This window comes from Motacilla alba, chromosome 1 (genome assembly GCF_015832195.1).
Source record: "Motacilla alba alba isolate MOTALB_02 chromosome 1, Motacilla_alba_V1.0_pri, whole genome shotgun sequence".
NCBI lineage: Eukaryota > Metazoa > Chordata > Aves > Passeriformes > Motacillidae > Motacilla > Motacilla alba.
Window position 1 is genome coordinate 93,196,541 of NC_052016.1, and position 18,622 is coordinate 93,215,162.

At 41.8% G+C, this 18,622-nt stretch overlaps 1 protein-coding gene across 1 annotated transcript in view; it reads right to left on the reverse strand.

The window, feature by feature from the left end:
* The window catches only part of VWA3B (von Willebrand factor A domain containing 3B), a 61,119-nt gene extending 42,988 nt beyond the window's left edge, over positions 1-18,131 (reverse strand). The window contains 7 exon segments of the mRNA XM_038154545.1: positions 1,232-1,401; positions 7,046-7,205; positions 9,480-9,730; positions 12,042-12,136; positions 13,708-13,926; positions 15,607-15,703; positions 18,024-18,131. Coding sequence (XP_038010473.1) covers positions 1,232-1,401; positions 7,046-7,205; positions 9,480-9,730; positions 12,042-12,136; positions 13,708-13,926; positions 15,607-15,646 — 935 coding nt within the window. The 5' untranslated portion in view covers positions 15,647-15,703; positions 18,024-18,131.
* Between the last annotated feature and the right edge of the window lie 491 nt (positions 18,132-18,622).

An 18,622-nucleotide genomic window follows, 5' to 3' on the forward strand; every position in this document is an offset into this window, starting at 1 on the left:
TGAGAATAATATCAAACAAAAAAATTCCTCTCAGCTCCCTGCCACAGCCCTTTTTGCCTCTGTCTATACTATATAAGAAACACTCACTTTCCTTTAATAATGAAGGTATAAACACTGCCAAAAGAAAATGAGGGATAGTGACAGGCAATGTACCCGGTACCATAGAGGTACCATGCTTCTAAATGACCACAATCATTTTAAACACACATCAGACCAGAGCAAACATAACACTTTCCCAGTCTTGTTTTTGGCAGATGCTCCCATCTCCTAAAAGCTATTTCTAAACACAGATGGCTATAAAAGAGCTAAGCAGCTGCCATCTTACCAATTGCTCTGCTGTCATTTGGGAGATTTCTACTGTTGGAGGGCTTCCCACTCTTGCACAAACAACAGTGAAACAGAAAAAGCTAGCAGCAATTTCACAAGTCTGAAACTGTATGGTGACTTCTGTTAAGCAGAGAAACACCTACTGACTCCTACTGCCTTCTTGCTGTTGAGCATGAGTTTGGTCTTGAGGGTTGTGTATTTGTTCATTTGTTTTCCTTATTTTGATAACAGAACCAAGATTTAAGTCGTCTTATCCATTTCTGCTAAAGGCTGATTCTTACCACATGGCTGATTCCCAGGATAAAACAGACAAAAAGCCATGTGGAATATATTAGTTTCCACCAACCATACCAAAAGGATGCTAGAGAGCATGTTACAGAACTGCTTTTCCACACAACCAGGCTTGAAGAATAACACCCCATCATTTTTCTGCTATTCCATGAGCTGCTCATTTAGGACAGGCATCTCCTTTTCAGTACTTGTCTCTATGGCACTTGACCCAACTAAACTCTAGATCTTTTTATGGTGCTTGTGGATAGTAACGTAATGCTTTGTACTAATGTACAAAGCAACACAACAAAAACTTAGTTTATGTTGTGACCATTTCCCCTGAACAGTTTTTTCAGACTTCAAGAGAGAGGCAGATGGCAGATGATTTTGGGCATAAAGAGGGAATAGCCTTTCTGCAAGCTAGTGAGAACATATGCAGAAAAAAACTGGACTGTTTAAGTAGGGCCTGCATTCTAGTCATACATCTTAAGACTATTTACATATCCCCAGATCACTTACTGAACGGCTTTGTCTCATTTTCCTCATGGATTATACTCAGGTATGTCCCAATACCATTTCTAACAGCAAAGAAGTTCATGAATACTGAAATCTTTACTGTGCTTCTTTGTCATACCTGCCAGAGGCCAAGTGGCTCAACTCCTTCAGAAAAATAATAGTTTCATCTTCCCTAGCATTGAAAGACACTGTGTTGACTGGACAGGAGACATCTGAAATCTTCTCAAGAAGTAGCTGCTTTGTGTCCACTGGAACATCCCCCACAGCAAAGTAATAAATAGCTTCAACCTGTCATTAAACAGAAAAAAAAAGGTCATTGGAAGACATTGTTTTACATAAATGTCTGACACTTATTAATGCACTGTCCTGTCCTCAGTATTGGCAGGAAATTTGGTAAAACTGATGCATTACTTGGGCTGTAAGATTTTCAGACATTTGGTTCTTCCTCTCATTTATGCTAGTAATTCAAAGGAAGGCCACACAAAATTTCCTCAAGTGAGGCAAGAACCATCCCACAGTCCCTGGGTCTGATTCTGCCCAATGCAAGCCTCTTTCCACAGGCATTAACTGAAGCCAAAGAGAGAAGTAAGGAAGGAAAACTGCATCATTAGTCAGAAAAAGGCTCTGTGCCATATGCCACTTTTATCAAGAGACATGCTGTGTTGGTGCCTTGCCAGGGCTGAAAAGTAGGAACTTACATTAGACATAGTTTTACTGGCAGCATGTATTCTGAGGTTAGGAAAGATGGCAATCAAGGGAGGGAACGTGATTTTCCCATTCTGCCCTGCACTAGTGCAACCTCACCATGAATATTGTGTGCATTTTTGGTCACTGCAATATAAGACAAGACACTAAACCGTTGAAGAGCATCCAAGGGAGAGCAACAAAGATGGGTCTTGACAGCAAGCTGAATGAGAAGTGTCTGAGGTCACCTGGTCTGTTCAGCCTGGAGGAGAGGAGACTGAGGGGAGATCTCATCACAGTCTACAACTTCCTCATGAGGGGAAGAGGAGGGGTAGGCATAGATTTCTTCTCCATGGTGACCAGTGAGGGAATGGCATGAAGCTGTGTGAGGGGAGGGTTAGGTTGGATATTAGAAAAATTTTTTACACAGATGGTGGTTGGGCACTGGAATGGTGGTCACAGCACCAAGCCTGACAGAGTTCAAGAAGCATTTGGACAGCACTCTCAGCATATGGTATGATTCGTGGGGATGGTCCTGTGCAGGGCCAGGAGTTGGGTTCAATGATCCTGTGGGTACTTTCCAACCTAGTATATTCTGTGATTCTGTGATTACTTGAATGCTATTGCTGCTATTTACAGATGATTTGTATTTTTTATATTTCCCAAGGCAGAGGGAGCTTGGCAGTTTTACTATAACCACACACACTTATATTCTGAAAATGCTGTTACAAGAAGTGAGAGAAGCTGAAAATATGTCCTTTAGTTATTGCTTGAATATTACATTATGAGGGATTTTATGTTACCTGCACTTATCCATGTAATGATCCTCATAGTGAGTATGTTTCTTGAATTTTCACCATCATTAAAAATAAATGTAATAAGCAGCTATCCCATGATGACTTTCAAGACAATGTGTGCAGTGTATCAGTTCTATATCATGGTACATACCAGCTGATAAATACCTGATAAATTATTGTTTAGCTGAAAAAATACATTTGAATACACTCACCTCTGAGCCCAGTATGGAGCACATCATCCTCAAAACTATGCTAAGGCACAGGGAAAATAAGAAGCCAACATGGCTTCACTAAGGGCAAACCATGCCAGACAATTTGGTAATCTTCTACAATGCAGCTACTGACCTCATCTACCTGGACTTCTATCAAGCATTTTACACTGTTCTGCATGACACCCTTATCTCTAAATTGAAGAAATGTGGATTTAATGGATGGACCACTCTGTGGATAAGGAACTGACTGGACATTGCACTCCAGCAGTCGGGGCAAACAGCTTGATGTCCAAGTGGAATGTCCATGGTGCTCCTGAGGGGTCAGCACGGGGACTGGCGCTTTTTAACATCTCTGTTGGTGACAAGGGCAGTGGGACTGACTGTACCTTCAGCAAGTTTGCCAACACCACCAAGCTGTGTGGTGCCTGATACCCTGGGAGGAAGGGATGCCATCCAGAGGGATTTGCGTTGAGACACGGAACCAAGTGAACCTCAAGAAGTACAAGGCCAAGTGCAAGGTCCTGCTTCTAGGTAAGGACAATCCCAAGTTCAAGCACAGGCTGGGTGGAGAGTGGATTGAGAGCAGCTCTGCAGAGAAGGACTTGGGAGTGTTGGTTGATGAGAAGTTCAACATGACCCAGAAATGTGCGCTTGCATACCAGAAATCCAACTGTATCCAAGGCTGCATCAAAATCAGCATGGCCAGCAAAGCAAGGGAGGTGTGTCTGCCCCTCTACTCTACACCCATGAAACATTTCCTGGAGCACTGTGTCCAGCTCTGGGACCCCTAACACAAGAAGGCATGGATTTGCTGGAGCAAGTCCAGAGGAGAGCCACAAAGATGATCACAAGGCTGGAGTGACTTTCTAACTTCTTTCCTATGTAGACAGACTGAGATAGTTGGGACTGTTCAGCCAAAGAAAAGAAGGCTCTGGGGAGACCTCATAGCACCTTCCAGGACCTAAAGGGGCCTGCATGAAAGCTGGAGAGGGACTTTTCACAAGGACAAGAAGAACGGCCTTAAACTGTAGGATGGTAGATTTAGATTAGATGCAAGGAAGAAATTCTTCACTATGAGGGTGTAAGGCACCAGGAACAATTGTCCAGAGAAGTCAGGAATGCCTCATCCTAGGAAGTGTTCAAGGCCAGGTTAAATGGGGCTTTGAGCTACCTGGTCTAGTGAAAGCTGTCCACGCCCATGGCAGGGGTGCTGGAACTAAACAGTGTTTAAGGTCACTTCTAACCCAAACCATTCTGTGACTCTGATTCTATGAATATACTATATTCTATGAATATGAATCCCAGGATGTGCACCACAAAAGACAACTATTTGAGTCTGGGATGGCACTGAGGAAATATCTCTGCACTCATATAATTTTATAATTTTATGTAGTAAAGCAATGTAGTATGCAAATTCAATATCACCTAAAGTGTGCTCATACTTTTCCACTATTGCCTTGGATACTGATTTGTATTCCAGCTCCCTGAATAATTTCTGCATTTCAAGCGTCCTCCCTCATGGACTTTTTGGCACCTTCCTCAACACTGGAAGATGTCTCTCCCAAGCCGCAACCCAATTTCAGGCTGGATCAGGCAAACTAACAAAGCAGCACCTTGCCATCTTGAACTTCTCTTGGATCTTGCAGAGGAGCCAGACGCTCCATGCAGAAGGCAGGGGCAATAGTTACAGACTCCACTTATTTGGGAGCAAGCAGGACCAGGTGTCCCAGCATCACTGATAATTCTAGACAAACACTAAAGGTAAAGAGATAATGAATGTATTTTATTAAAGTACAAGATTAACAAAATACTTATTAGCTTTAGAAAAAGGTATACAGAAACAAAAATTATTAACTCTTGCAACCTATCTGTGTTTTAGTTCAGTTTTACAAAGTCCCCTGTCTGCCTCCTCCAGCTAAAAGCTATCTGAGCCTGCACACAGGTCTCCCAGATGAGACCCAGTCCTCAGACAACACCATGTTCCTACTGCTTTTGTTGAGGAGGCTCCTAGCCCAGAGGTATGCATGCATATTTGCACAACGATTTTTCCCTGTGTTCCTTCAGATTCAATCTCTCCCTCCCCTCTAAGACTGACATTAATTCATAAACTTGATATTCAACAAGAATAGAAATTTTCACACTTTCTTTAAGGGATTCACTGCCTGCCTCTACAACTTTCAAAATGCTGACATTTATTGGGCATAGCTGAAAAAGAATCAACCCTCCACAAGAAAATTTTTAAAAATTATGAACCACAGATAATTCATTCTACTTAACTACAAATCCAGCAATGACATACCAAAAAGGAAATGTTCCTCATAGACTAGTGGGGAAAGGTTAAAGCCTTCCAAGTGAGTCCTTCATATTTTGAAAATTGTATTTATACATTCAAAAAAGCAAGCAAACTTCATGTAAGAACAGAAAGGAGAACAACATGAACAGTTCTTCACAGTCTTGGTCTTGGTGGGGAGGTGTTTTGGATGAGTGATCCACACTTCATAGAGTGGCACCTGTACAGAACTGGAGGCAGCTGTGGCAGGTAGAGCTCAAAGGATTGCAACATTACAGCAGACTGATCTTGAGCTTGGGATTTACAGGTCATAAGGAAAGGAAATCTAAGGAATCACCATAAATGGGAAGAAAAGACTAGCTAAAGGAATGACAAGAAGAGCCATGTCTAGGGAAAAAAAAACCAAACAAAAAAAAAAAAAACAAAACAAAAAACCAAACAAACAAAAAAACCAAAACAAAAAAAACCCAATAAAAAACGAACTGTTGTTTTGGAGCAACTCTTCTGTGGATGAAGCAAGTCTTTAGGAAAGAGTTACTCATGACTGCTCAGTAAGTAGACAAGCTTCCTCTAGGACTGAATGGGGTACCCCTCTCTGTACTACAGTGAACATTGCTCTTAAGTGAGCTGTCAGTTATGGATGATAATGACTCTGCTCAGGAGCAATTGAAGTTTGTTTTATGTTGAGCACCTGCCACAATTGACACCCCCAGATTGCCTAAAGGCCCACCAATATCTGGAGAAATAATAATACATGTTTTATTGTCTCACAGATTTTAGTTTCTGTTTATTCAAACAGAGACCCACCAGGTCCAACAAGACTTTTTTCATCCAGACAATGCTGAAATCTAAGTACAATTTTTTAGTTACTCATCAGGAAATCAGTATTAATACTGCAAATTGAAAATGCTAATAAAATTTATGAAGGCAGCATTTAAATAGCATTCATTTAAAAAAATCTCACTGGTGAACAATTTGTTCATTACTCAGTTCCTTTTTAATATATGTTTCCAAATATCCTGGATTTCCAAACATTCTCTGGATGAGAATCCAGCAGCATAGGAAACCAGAAGGTAACTGAAGCAAAATTTACTTTCTCCCTCAAACAATGTTCCACAAAGAGATTTACATGAGTTAGGATCGGATCTGTGCACAGGGATGGATGTAAATAGCAGTGAAAACCAATGACCCTGCCCCACAGACACTAGGCCAAATTTTCCATTAAATTCAGATGTTAGAGAACTAAAATAATATATATTTTAAGGAAATGTCATAAAATATCTCTTTAAAAACACAATTTTTAAGTTACTAGGTCAAATGATGGCATCTATGTTTCATTTCCTGTGACTCTATTTTAATGAATAAATTAATAGGGTACTTTTAAAAATGAACAGCCTTTAATTACAGGAATAACTGTGCATGCTTTGTTCTGGAAGAAAGTCTAGCTATCACCTGGCTGATGAAAAAAGATTTGTGTAGCCCTATCATAAGCTAATACTTCCATAAATCTCTGTACTCACCCTTTTGAATTTTAAATATAACTTTTCATGAGCAAGTTGGATACATAACAAAATAAAAAATGGTTTCCCCGCCTTCAATAATGTTGGTACTAGAAATTTTCTCATAAACCTGAAGCCCTGAAAAACTTATATGGCAAGGAAAATGTAAGGGAAGATGCTTTCTCTTTCCCTTAATGGCTGAATGTTATTTATTCTGGGTACTCTAGAAAAGAAAATAAACAAGTTTCTGCATTCAAAATACAGTACATTTACATAAACAGACAATCATTAAGCATAGTATGGAGCTACACTTGAGGGGAAAAAAATCCTTTCCAAATGCTGTCATGAATATTAATCTTTGCAGCATTGATCAGGGTGAATAACAGCAGCCAGCCTAGCACTGAACACTCTTGGATTTACTTGGGCTTCTGAAAAGATGTATGAGCTTACCGCTTCATCACCCATGGCTTCCAGCAGAGCTTCAGCAGAGCTGGTGCGGCTGACAGCTGTCATATGCTCCAGCTTCCAGAGCCATGTAACTGCAGACTTTACAGTACGCTCAGACACAGGAGTACATTTCTGTTGCCACTTCATAAGATCCTGAGCAGCCCTGAAAATGAGATTAACTATAAATCAGAAACACTGAGAATCATGCTGGCAGAACAAGTGAGTGGAGCTCTGCTATTGTTACAATTCTTTTATATTCTTAAATAAGAATTACAGTATAACACAGATACTAAATCTAGATTTGCAATAAAAGAAGAATAGAAAAAATGAAACCATTAGAAAAATACTGTAATTTTACAAGGTTTTTTTTTTTTTTTTTTGAGACAACTGTTTCCAAAGTAGGATCAGAGGAGAGAAAGTATTTTTAAAATTAGTTCCTGATTCATAACTCTTCTTATCATAAAAACTCAATCTGGTTTTTAAAATATGGGCATGAAAAAAAAAGTGCATTCCACCGGTCTTGTTCCACAACTTGCTCCATGATCTTGGTGTCACAGCAGTTTAACTGACACTTTTTTTGGTAGTACACCTGATCTTCACCTAGCCACCAAAAATAAAATTTGTGATGCTAGGCTTTTTGGTATTTTAATTGACAAAAGACTGTAGTCTTAATGGAAGAACAGAAGTATAAAGCCAAACAGCACTTTTGCTGTGCATTTGCACATAAAAAGGCAGCAAGGAACTATAAAACCAACTGGTTCCAGTATCTGTGACATTCCATCAAGAACTATTTTGAAGAGTTTCCTGCAAATCTAAAAGACAAATATATTACCCAAGATTCTTTTAAAGTAGTAATTTAAATGCTATATTGTCTTTTGTTTCCCTCCTACAAAAACAAACAAATTGATGAACATAATTATTGTTTCAATTTTGACTTGGCTTTGCAGTCAATTTTTAAAGATAAAGTTCTCTGTTCTCAAAAACTATGGAAGCTATCTACTTTGGAAAATATCTTCTTTGGAAAATATCTACTTTTTCAACAGGTTGCCCAGAGAAGCTGTGAATTCCCCATCCCTGGAAGTGTTCAAAGCCAGGCCGGATGGGGCTTTCAGAAACCTAGTCTAGTGGAAGATGTCCTCGCCCATGGCAGGGGGCTTGGAACTAGAAGGTCTATAATGTCCCTTCCAATCCAAACCTTTCTGTGATTTTATTATTTTCCTTTCCAAATCTCAGTAGTATCACAATCTAGAGAATTAAGATAGGGCACTTGAATCAAACCTGTAAGACAATGCCTGGGTAAAATAAAATTAAGAATCACCATGTAATTGCAAGTTAACATTGTGGAGCCAATTTTAAAATTATATTACCTAATTTGTTCATCATTTTTTTGCACTCATCTATCCAAACCCAAGCTTACACATTCAAACTCTCATGAATGCATGAGAATTTTTGCAGATAGGTAAAATATGAAGAGCTGCTTCTATTCTTCTAACTAAGTAAGTGCAAATTAATTTATTCCTCTTAGGGAACAAGCGCTTGGAAATCTTCTTTTGTTATGGAAATCTACTATTGTTTCCCAGTGCTGCTACTGATTTCTGTGACCATGGAAATCTACAGAAATACAAATGGCTATGCCTGTGCCTATGGCACTTGGGGGAGTGCACATTTAGCTGCAAGGCAGAAACCTGTAATGTCTAAAGACACAAGAATGCAATAGGTGGTCAGAAAGAACCTCACCGTTTCACTAATACTGCAATATCTGAAGGGCATTACTGTTGTTGCAAATCCTTCTGATTTTGTAGATGTGTCGGTATTTGTGTTCTGTTACCCTTTATCTGTTCTTCAGGGTAACAGCGGCCTTCTGTTACACAGAAGTGGCAAGCTCAATATGGCTATGGGTGAAAACTGGTGGGAAACCTACACATATCAGCATGACATGAACCACAACAACTTCCAGTACAGAAAGTGCCTTATCCAAACATGCGTAACATGCAACTCCTTTTTATTCCCCAGCAATGGGCCGACATGGACTTCTTTGTCCAGATGACCTGATGGTGGCCTTTCAGTACTTGAAGGGACTTAGAAAAAAAATGGGGACAGTCTTTTTTAGCTCTTTTTTTTTTTTTTTTACTTCTTTATTTTTTTACATTAGCTTGTAGCAATATGACAAGGGGTGATGGTTTTACACTAAAAGAACCTATATTCAGACTAGACAAAATGAAGAATTTTTTTACAATGCAGGTACTGAAACACATGAGCAGGTTGCCCAGAGACGTGGGAGATGCCTCATCCTTGGACACATTCAAGGTCAGGTTGGAAGTGGCTTTGAGCAACTTGGTGTAGTGGAAGGTGCCCATTTGTAGGGGTGTTGGATGAAATCACCTTAAAAAGTGCCTTCCAACCCAAACCATTCTTGATTCTGATTCTTTCTGCTTACCGAATGAGGTTGAATCTGGAAATTTGTATCACCTGCTCCACAAGCACCATAGAAAGTGCATCCCGACATAGATCAAATTCAGCTGGAGCTGCAGTGCCAAAATCCAACACAATGACAATGCACTGTTCTTGAATCACTCCAAATATCTGCCGGCTCTCACTGGTTAACCATTCCATTCGCTGCTTATATAGCTCAATAGCTCCAATTAGACAATCCACAAAATGAAGAATCAGTTCTTTTTTGGCTGTCAGCTTTATTCAAATAAGGGAGAGAAGGAAATTGAACATCAAAACAAATAATACAAATGCAGCCCCAAGCTTAGCACAGCTGCATAGCTAGTTTCTAAGTGTCAGATATGCCAGCTAAGGTAGCAGTGAAAACAACCCATTTTCCCTCCACTATTTCAAGAGCAAATACTTGACAAACGCATCTAAGCTATAAAGAAAAGGCACTGCATTTTGTCCTAATTGCTTTTCATAATCTTTTTATGTGAGCATGGGACGGTGCCAGTGGGTTGTCTGACTTGTCTGTCTCAAAACTGGAGCAATTAGAATGAGCTGAACACAGGCTAGGATGTAGAAAGGGCTGCAGAGCAGATGGGTGAACAAACAAGGACACAGAAACTTTGTACCTTCTCAGACTAGAACTTTGACTGGCTTTTAAAAAAAATTTAAAGCAATACAAGGCAGCATACGGTTTGGTTCTAGGGCTCTTCAATCTCCACCTTGTCTTTAGCATTTGAAAGGAAAACGTAAAATGTTTCTTATTTGTACTATTATTCAACTAACAATGCCTAGCATTACAGATTAAATATTTGTGGGTAGGTGCTTAGGCAAATTTAGTTCAACTAATTGCAATCAACAACTAAAACTCCCCATATCTTTTCAGTAAAGTCAAGTCTAGATTCAGTATTAAAATTAAAACCAGCACATCCTCCCTATGAATAAGTGTATACACATTCGCCATAGCCTGTGAGTCTAAAAGTGCATCACAGATTTCCCCAATATCTCTGGCCTGTGTGAGCTGATTTACTTGTTGCCTTCTACCTACTAACTTCCTTTCCAGGACTAAGTACAAAACCTAGGAAATACAAATGTTTTTAAACAAGAACATTTCTCAGGGAGAAGATATTTTGTGTGTCAGTCTGCACACTTCTCCTTCTTATTTGTATTTTTTCTGTGTTCTTTAATATCAGCTCAGGCCCTGTAATGTGCCTCCCAGATACAGAGTCTCAGGCAGTCTGCCAAAAGAATGTCAGCCTGGAAAGGAACACTTAGAAATCCAGTTTCCTCCTATGACAGTCAGATTCATACAAAGTTTATTGCACTACACTGACCAAACTCCATCTTAAAATAAAACAGTTTTCTTAGAATACTCCCTCACGTGTAGTAAGCAAGTGCAGATTTCCATTTCTTTGAGGGCCAGGAAACTTCTGACTGTCCAGCCTAATTTTATTCATTCAGTTCATACCCATTTATTTTTGGACTAGCATGTATTTTAGCAGAGAAAGCTACAGCTTCCCCCTATCCCTGTAATTTGCCTTTCTGTAGCATTCAAGGGCCTTCTTCTGTCTTCTTTCAGTCTTACATTTCAGCATCAACCAAGCCCTGTTAAAAGATCATCACTCCACTGCAGTTCATCCTACCAGCTCTTCTCAGAACCTACTCTGGTTTGAATGGCTTCCTCTAAGCCTGCAGTAACTGTATACAACATTGTACTCAACATCCTAAAGGAGATCTCCAGATTTCATATAGTAACTAAAATGCCTTTCCTGCTGCTCACAACATGTCCTAAGATTAAAAGACCTTATGTAGATATTTCATACTGAATTAATGGGAATAAAATGAGGGGGAAAGGCTCCCTGAAATGGTTCTTCACCCCTTTTTTAAGCATTGTGACATCAGAAGTGACTATAGTCATCAGAAAAAATGACAAGCCATTTGCTTTTGTAAAATCTTTCATAAATTAACTCTCTCCCTTCCACACTCACAGGCACATCTCTTCAATCAGAATCCATTCTCTTAACAATGGGGTTGCCAGCAGCTGTTGCTAAGACATTCCTTAGAACATGAGCCTGGGCAGACATCCAGCTAGCTGTCTCTGTAGAATAGGCTGAGCCTTTTGTGACCTGCTGGCACTAAGCAAAGCACTGCTTTGCATTGGCAATGACAGCGCATTATGTCTTCTTATTTCAGTGTCCCCATTTGTTTTATTGATTACAATTTTATTTTTTAACTGGTTCTGAGCATCTTCTCTTTAAGGGTTCCTTCTTTCAAGACAGGGTAGATGTTGCTTAGAAACTGCAATCATGTCTGGAGAAGATTTGCTGCAATGCTGCACCAAGGCAAGAGACTAAGAAAGGAAAAAAGATACCTAACTTTTCTACCACTGATAGTTGTCACTAACAGTTTGACAAAACAGAAGAAAAAATTATCAAAAGATAAAGTTCTCACAAAGAATAAAAGTATTTTTTGTCATAGGAAAGCATTTTTGTCTCATCATTCTGCTACAGTGATAATTTCTAAGTGCATAGGGAACGTGCCACAAGTCAGCCACACTTACATTATACACGCTGCCATCTTGTGCTCTCTTGTACTGAGGAAACAGACCATCTGCATATCGAGAAGCCACAGGTTTCCCCAAGGTGGTCACATAATCTACAGTAAAATTTACAAAATATCAAGTTGCTAATCTTCAGGACTACTTCAAACAGGTATTTTTCAGGCTGATGTGTATGTTGTTCATGTGTGAGGCACTTGCACCAGTATTGAGCTCTTGGCAGTAAGAAACTTGAGAGAAATTCTAATTCTGTTTTTGTTTTATTTTCTGGTTATATCTATGATGGGGCCCTGAGGCTTTCAACCTCTGGCTGCATCTCCTGCTGTCCTTGGCTGCATTCCCTGGCTGGACCCTAGACTTGGTTAATTACCTTACCCTGCTGCAGGACTGTATTCTGTTCAGTGAGGGCACTGCCTGGGCTGCAGTCCCTTTTGGCTCCTGTTTCATTTTCCTCCGATAGAGCAGGCCTGCTTTTGCTGTTTGCTCCCAGTTTAGTCAGAAGGGAGGAAAAAACCCACATCTAATTACTTATAGGCCAAAAAGCTACACAGGACTTTAATTATTGTGAGGTTTGGGCAATCTCACTACAGGACTTGCAAATATTTGTCTGTCAAACCAAATACAAAATCTGGTACAGATAATGCTGTTCTCTTACACAACTTAGATGCAGAAGTGAGTGCATCTAAGGAAAAGGCTGCACTCTGCACTTTCAGTAGCTAGAAATCTTCTCCAGGATCTCCACTGATAGGAAAACATTAGGGGTGGGAATAGTTAACGTCATAAAGCAGTTATCTGTACACCATGCTGCCCTGCCAAGCTAGTACATTCTGCTCCTAACACTAACAACTTTAACCCTGCTTAACAGCTTCCTCTTCATCTGCAGCATACAAGATATCAGGAATAGCACTGGTGATCTTTGAATGCCCCATGGACACAAGCCAGCCAAAACCTTAAATTATGCAACCTAGAACTATGGCAATACATTACAATTCCTACTTCTCAGGCAGCAAGCTGTTCAAAGAAAAGAATATATTACCATGCTCTGCAAAGCACCATTATGGCAGTGGTTAATAATTATTAGCAAACTCTTCCCCTCCAGCTGTCAGATAACTGCAAAGGAACATTTTTCTATAGTCTGACTTTGCATGAAAAGCAGACTGAATTCTAATTAAATTTAACTTTTTCCTTAAAGCTGGATACCCAGAAATAATAGCCTATTCCCAAGCACGTTTACTAACCCTGATGATCAATAGCAGATCACAGATTATGGCATGGCATACATTATGTTTGCCATCTGAAAGGAGACAGAGATCTTATCGTGTGTTATTTGCAAGAAAAAGATTAACAGTCTCAGCAGCACCAGCTATTTCTGAGTGACAGCTATATTGGTGAGGATGTGAACTGCAGCCTAGGGTAAAGAAACAGTAAGGAAAGGGTAAGGAAAGCCATTCTCAGACCCTAAGTCCTTCTCACATCAAAAGGAGAAGGAGTTTCTCAGTTCCTTGAACTGGCAATGTCAGCAACTGCAGATACAGCTTCCATTTCTGCCATTATCATAAAAGACAATGTGAAAATCTCCACTGTATACATTGGGGTGCAGAATGAGTGTGAGTCTCTAGACTATTAAAAGCTGGGGGATTTATTATGCTATTATTGATCTGTCTTATACCTTTCCTGTGCTGGAATCCAATCTGGGACAAAATTTGGGACAGGGACAATTTGTTTCTTTTGAGACCATAACGCTGAAGCCATTTAGAAGAAGAAACAAGGGACTGTACATCTGTTCTCCACTGACCAACTGCCAGTCTCCTTTTCTTCTCTTTTGATTTCTTCTTGTCAACCTCATGGAAATCTTCAGGATCTTGCCTGTGCTTTGAATCAAAGGCATCTGCAGTAAAGAGAAATGAGGGAAGCACTACATTTATATTTTAACCAAACAATTTCAAAACCAAATTAGATTATTTTCTCCCTTCTTTACCTGTATTCCGTGGTACTGTATATATGTATAGCTCACCTCTTGTTTTCTTTTTTTTATACTGAAAAATGTCCTTAATCTGGAAAGCTGCTCTCAGTCCTACACATCCACTTGCTGTTACGTCTTTCTATTCATCCATATACATTCACTTTCAATTTATTAAAGTAAATGTCTCTTGTATGTTGAATTTCAAGCCCTGAAATATAAGTCCAGTTTGCCAAATGGCACTTCTTCCAACTCCTAAGACATCTCTCCTAAGTCTTGGAAATCAGAACACATAATAGGCATTCAAAGATTGTCAGACCATCACTACATACACATTAGAAGCATTATGCAATAAACAAGTATTTCCTAAAAATTTTATGTTGAACTTCTCCCATAAGCAACAGCATTGTCCCCAGAAGAACCTGACTTTATTGCAAGGCTGGTGAAATTCCCTACAGTCACATGACTTGCCTCAAGCTTAAACGATGGTTCTGTCAGTTTCTGCTCTGGGCTGTGATGGATCATGTGAATGCACAAGAAATCATGGACATGAGGGTCCAGGTTCCTTTTCACTTCTGCAGGACATGGAACACACTTGAGCACATCAGTATGTTTTGCTAGGCTAGCTCTACTTGCATTTGGGAGCAGCAGCAGCAGCTCAGACCCCAGAGTGCTGAGGCAGAAATGGAAGCAATGACAAACAATAATGCCTCTGTTCTTTAGCAGAGGTTCTAGGAGGACTTTGGTATTTCCTGTTCATTCCCAAAATACACTGCATGAGCTAAGCTGGCTCTAGTTGATTAAATGCCCTTGCTGTACCTAAGTTTACTTTCTGTGGACTTTGGAAATTTCTGTATATTTTCCCCAGTACCAACACCATCTGGTGTGTTCCAGTCCTCCACTGCCCATATACTATAAACTGCCTGTAAATGTACTGCATATACTGAACCGGCCCAAAATACAAAGAAAGGTATCTCTGTCTCTAATGCCTCCAAAATAACCTTCAGCCTAGTATGGAATATGATCAGAACTCCCTGCTAAATTCAAGTATTGTAACAACCAACCTGGTTCCAAAGGTTCATTAGATAGACAGTTCCACATTTAACACTACACAAAGGAAATGAGACTATTATCTTCAGAAATGCATAAAGGAAATGGAGCTCTTATCTTCAGAAATCATCTTTCAGTGACAGAGGACTTCTGTAAAGTGTAGACTGGCACAAGTTCTTTCACAGCCATCAGTCTTACAAGCAGGACACTGGGCTGGCATGCCTGTAGAGGCCAGCATTTTACCAGCCCTCCTTTGCTCTGTGCAGAAGCAGCAGTGACAGATGTTAACTCTAGAGAGAGGCAGGTGTAGGTTTGCAGCTGCTCAAGCTTTGAATACAGTCAGGCATTGTTTACAATCACATGAACAGTCATTCCCAGTTTCCTTCCCCAAAAATACATAAAGGTCAGCACAGCACCCCATACACAGCCCAGGTGAGTGTGGCAAAGCTTCAGAATGGCTTGCATACAGCCAGCATGCACACCACAGTGCTCCAAAGGAAACTGGAAGTTATCTAGGAGGACATGGAATCTATGCAAAAATAGTGATGAAATACTCACAGTCACTCCAGGCAAGTCTCTTAGATGGATTAGCAGTCATGATAGATCTCTTGACTGGCAGCTCCTCTTTGCTTTATTCTGAAACCTTGAGGAATCACTGTTTTAAAAAATTAAAATATTGCAATGCACAGATCAATATGAACTGGAGACCAGTTCCACATGCCCAGCCAATAATAAACCACAGAAGGATGAGATCAGGGTTTTGCACAAGCAAAAAAAAATAACACAAAAATGATAGTTACTCCCCATCTCAAGAAAGGCTGAAGTCAGATCTGACAGGGATCCACAAGCTGAAAAGCGGGAAATCAGGAAATTGGTAATATTGTTTCCCTTCCTTCACCCCAAATCATCATTAAAAAAAGCCAATATGCTAGAAAAATGAGTGTGATGCTTTGGCATGCTGTCAGCCCGTGTATAATATTCTATTATTGCTTTGCAGTTTACCTTACCTTTGCTATAATCCAATTTATGACTAAACCTGGGAGAATCTGAGACGCAGTTTTGTGCAGAGATTCATAACTTTGCCTATGAGACTACAAGATGACTCACAAAGAAAAGGAATTATGTGTGTGAACTTGGTATAAGGCCCAAGTGTGAATAAGAGACAGCAGAGAAACAGAAGGCAAAATGCTAGACAAAGCAAGGTAGCTTACAGTGGCTGAGTGTATTGCTTTGAAACACCAATGCTTTGGTTTTACTTTTAGTAAGATGAATGAATGAGAGATATTTATGAATCACTAGCAGGCCAGCTGTTAGCCGTTGTCATCAAGCAGTTTTTCCCACAGTAAAGCAAAAACAGGATAAAATATTTAACCCAAACACTTAGCCTTCTCCCTCTTTCTTTACTGCAGAATGAAACATGCTACCTATTTCTCTTATATGGATTTAAATACCCATATGGAAACATATAAACCATTCCAGTCTTTGTCCTGCTCATGAAGAAAGAGATGAACAGTGTGAAGGGCAGGAAGGGCTTAAAAAAAGCAGAACTCTGCACCTTAACATCCCAGGTGTTGTGCAGCACAACCTCCTACCTTGGCATCAGGGCATTAAAAGGAAGCCCTTGCCACAGGACTATCATGAAAGGCCACAGCAAGCCACAAGGCTTGAGCCATTTTTCTCTAGAGAGAAAAAGTACTCTCATGGTAATAGCTAAGACACATTTTAGTGTGCATAGGAGAATGAATCCCAGGTGCTGTCTCATTTTCCAGATGCCCATAGGTATGGCAACAGATTTTCCGTTGCCTTAGCCTCTAGCACCACCCCCAGTTGCTTGTGAACAACACCTGGACATGAAATGCTAGCTCTGTATGAAAAGGAGCATTTGAAAACAGATGAAGCAACTTCCAATGGAAACATTGAGTTTTACCTCAAGTCTTGGGAACAGTGAGCTCAAAACCAATGGTAGCTCGGATAACCTTCAGCCCAAGACCTGAATCGAAACAGGTTATTTTCAAAAGGTGAACCAGAGATCATCTGGGCACCTCTACTCTTTCTGCTCTGGCCAGTGCAAACAAACTGCTAAAGCCATAACCCACCACTGGCTCGGAGTGTGTAGCACATGCGGGTGGCAATGTTTGCTGAGGCCATTCCACAGGCCTGCCCCAATGCCTCGAGAAAGCCCACACACCTTACAGCCCAAGAAGCTGCTCCACACCATCTGAAGCGCCGAAACGCAGATAAAGGGAGTGCAGGGGGCTGAGGCTGGTGGCTGCCCACTGAGGAAATGGAATCATGGAATCACAGAAGAGGTCAGATCAGAAAAAAACACAGTGGGTCATCTGGTCCAATTTCTGCTCAAGCAGGGTTACCCTAGAGCACACGGCACAGGATTGTGTCCAGGATGTTCTTGAATACCTCCAGGGAGACTCCACAACCTTTCTGGACAATCTGTTCCAGTGCTCAGCCACCCCCACAGTAAAGTTCTTCCTCTTATTCAGGTGGAACTCCCCGTGCATCAGTTTCTGCCCTCTGCCTCCTGTCCTAGCGACTGGCCCCTCTGAGAAGAGCCTGGCTCCCTCCTCTTGGGACACATCCCCCCCCGCCCACCCCCCTTTACATATTTTACACTGATGGGTCGCTTCTCAAGCAGGGCAGAGGTGTCATAGCCAGGTGTGAGGAAGAGGGGAAGAACGGGACAAGGGCCAGGGTGAGCCCCGGCCACGTCGTTCACCGGCGCTGCGGCCTCGCAGAGGCCACCTGAGGCAACGGGCCGCGTCCCTGTATACACCGCATGGCAACGGGCGGGGAAGGGAAGCCGGGGCCTCCGGGGTGAAGGACCACGGCTCGGCGCCAGCCCTGCGCCAGCGCCGGGACCCGGCTGCCGCTGCCCCGCGGCGGGACCGGGGCCGCCGCCTGAGCCGCCTCCTCTCCTCCCCCAGCGCGGTGGCGCCCGCCAGGCCGCCCTCCGCCCTCACCTGCCTCCAGCCGCGGCCTCTCCGCCGCCTGCCCGGCCGCGCTCGGTGCCGCTGTGAGCCTGGAGACCGCCCGGTTGCTACGGCACGGCCCGGCCTCACCCCGCGCCCCAGCCACCGAGCGGCGGGAGGGACGGCGCAAGGGCTGAGCTGCCTAAGGGCCGGCGGGACGGGCACGGCATGGGCATGGGCACGGGCGGCTCGGGGGCCACTGTCCCTGACCCTGCCACTGCCCCTGCCGCTGTCCTTGCCCCTGCTACTGCCCCTGCCACCGCCCCCACCCTGCCCCTTCCCCTGCCACTGCTGCCGCGGCGAGACCGATGTGGAATAAATTCATCCTCAACAGGCGCCTGCACAACGCCGTGCATTCATTCCTTGGGGAGCCAGAAATACACGGGCCAGCTTGGAGAGCTGCAGAAATCTATATATAGAGCATTCGAGCCTTCTGGTCTCGTTAATTCTTAATTTAGGCTAAGCCGTTGACAATATTTATAACAAGAGCAGCCACACATGTCCTTTCTTTAAGTCAGAGGAGCAGTATACACTGTCTGAGGAGTTGCTGTGCTCACACAATCTCAGAATCAGTCAAGCTGGAAGGGACC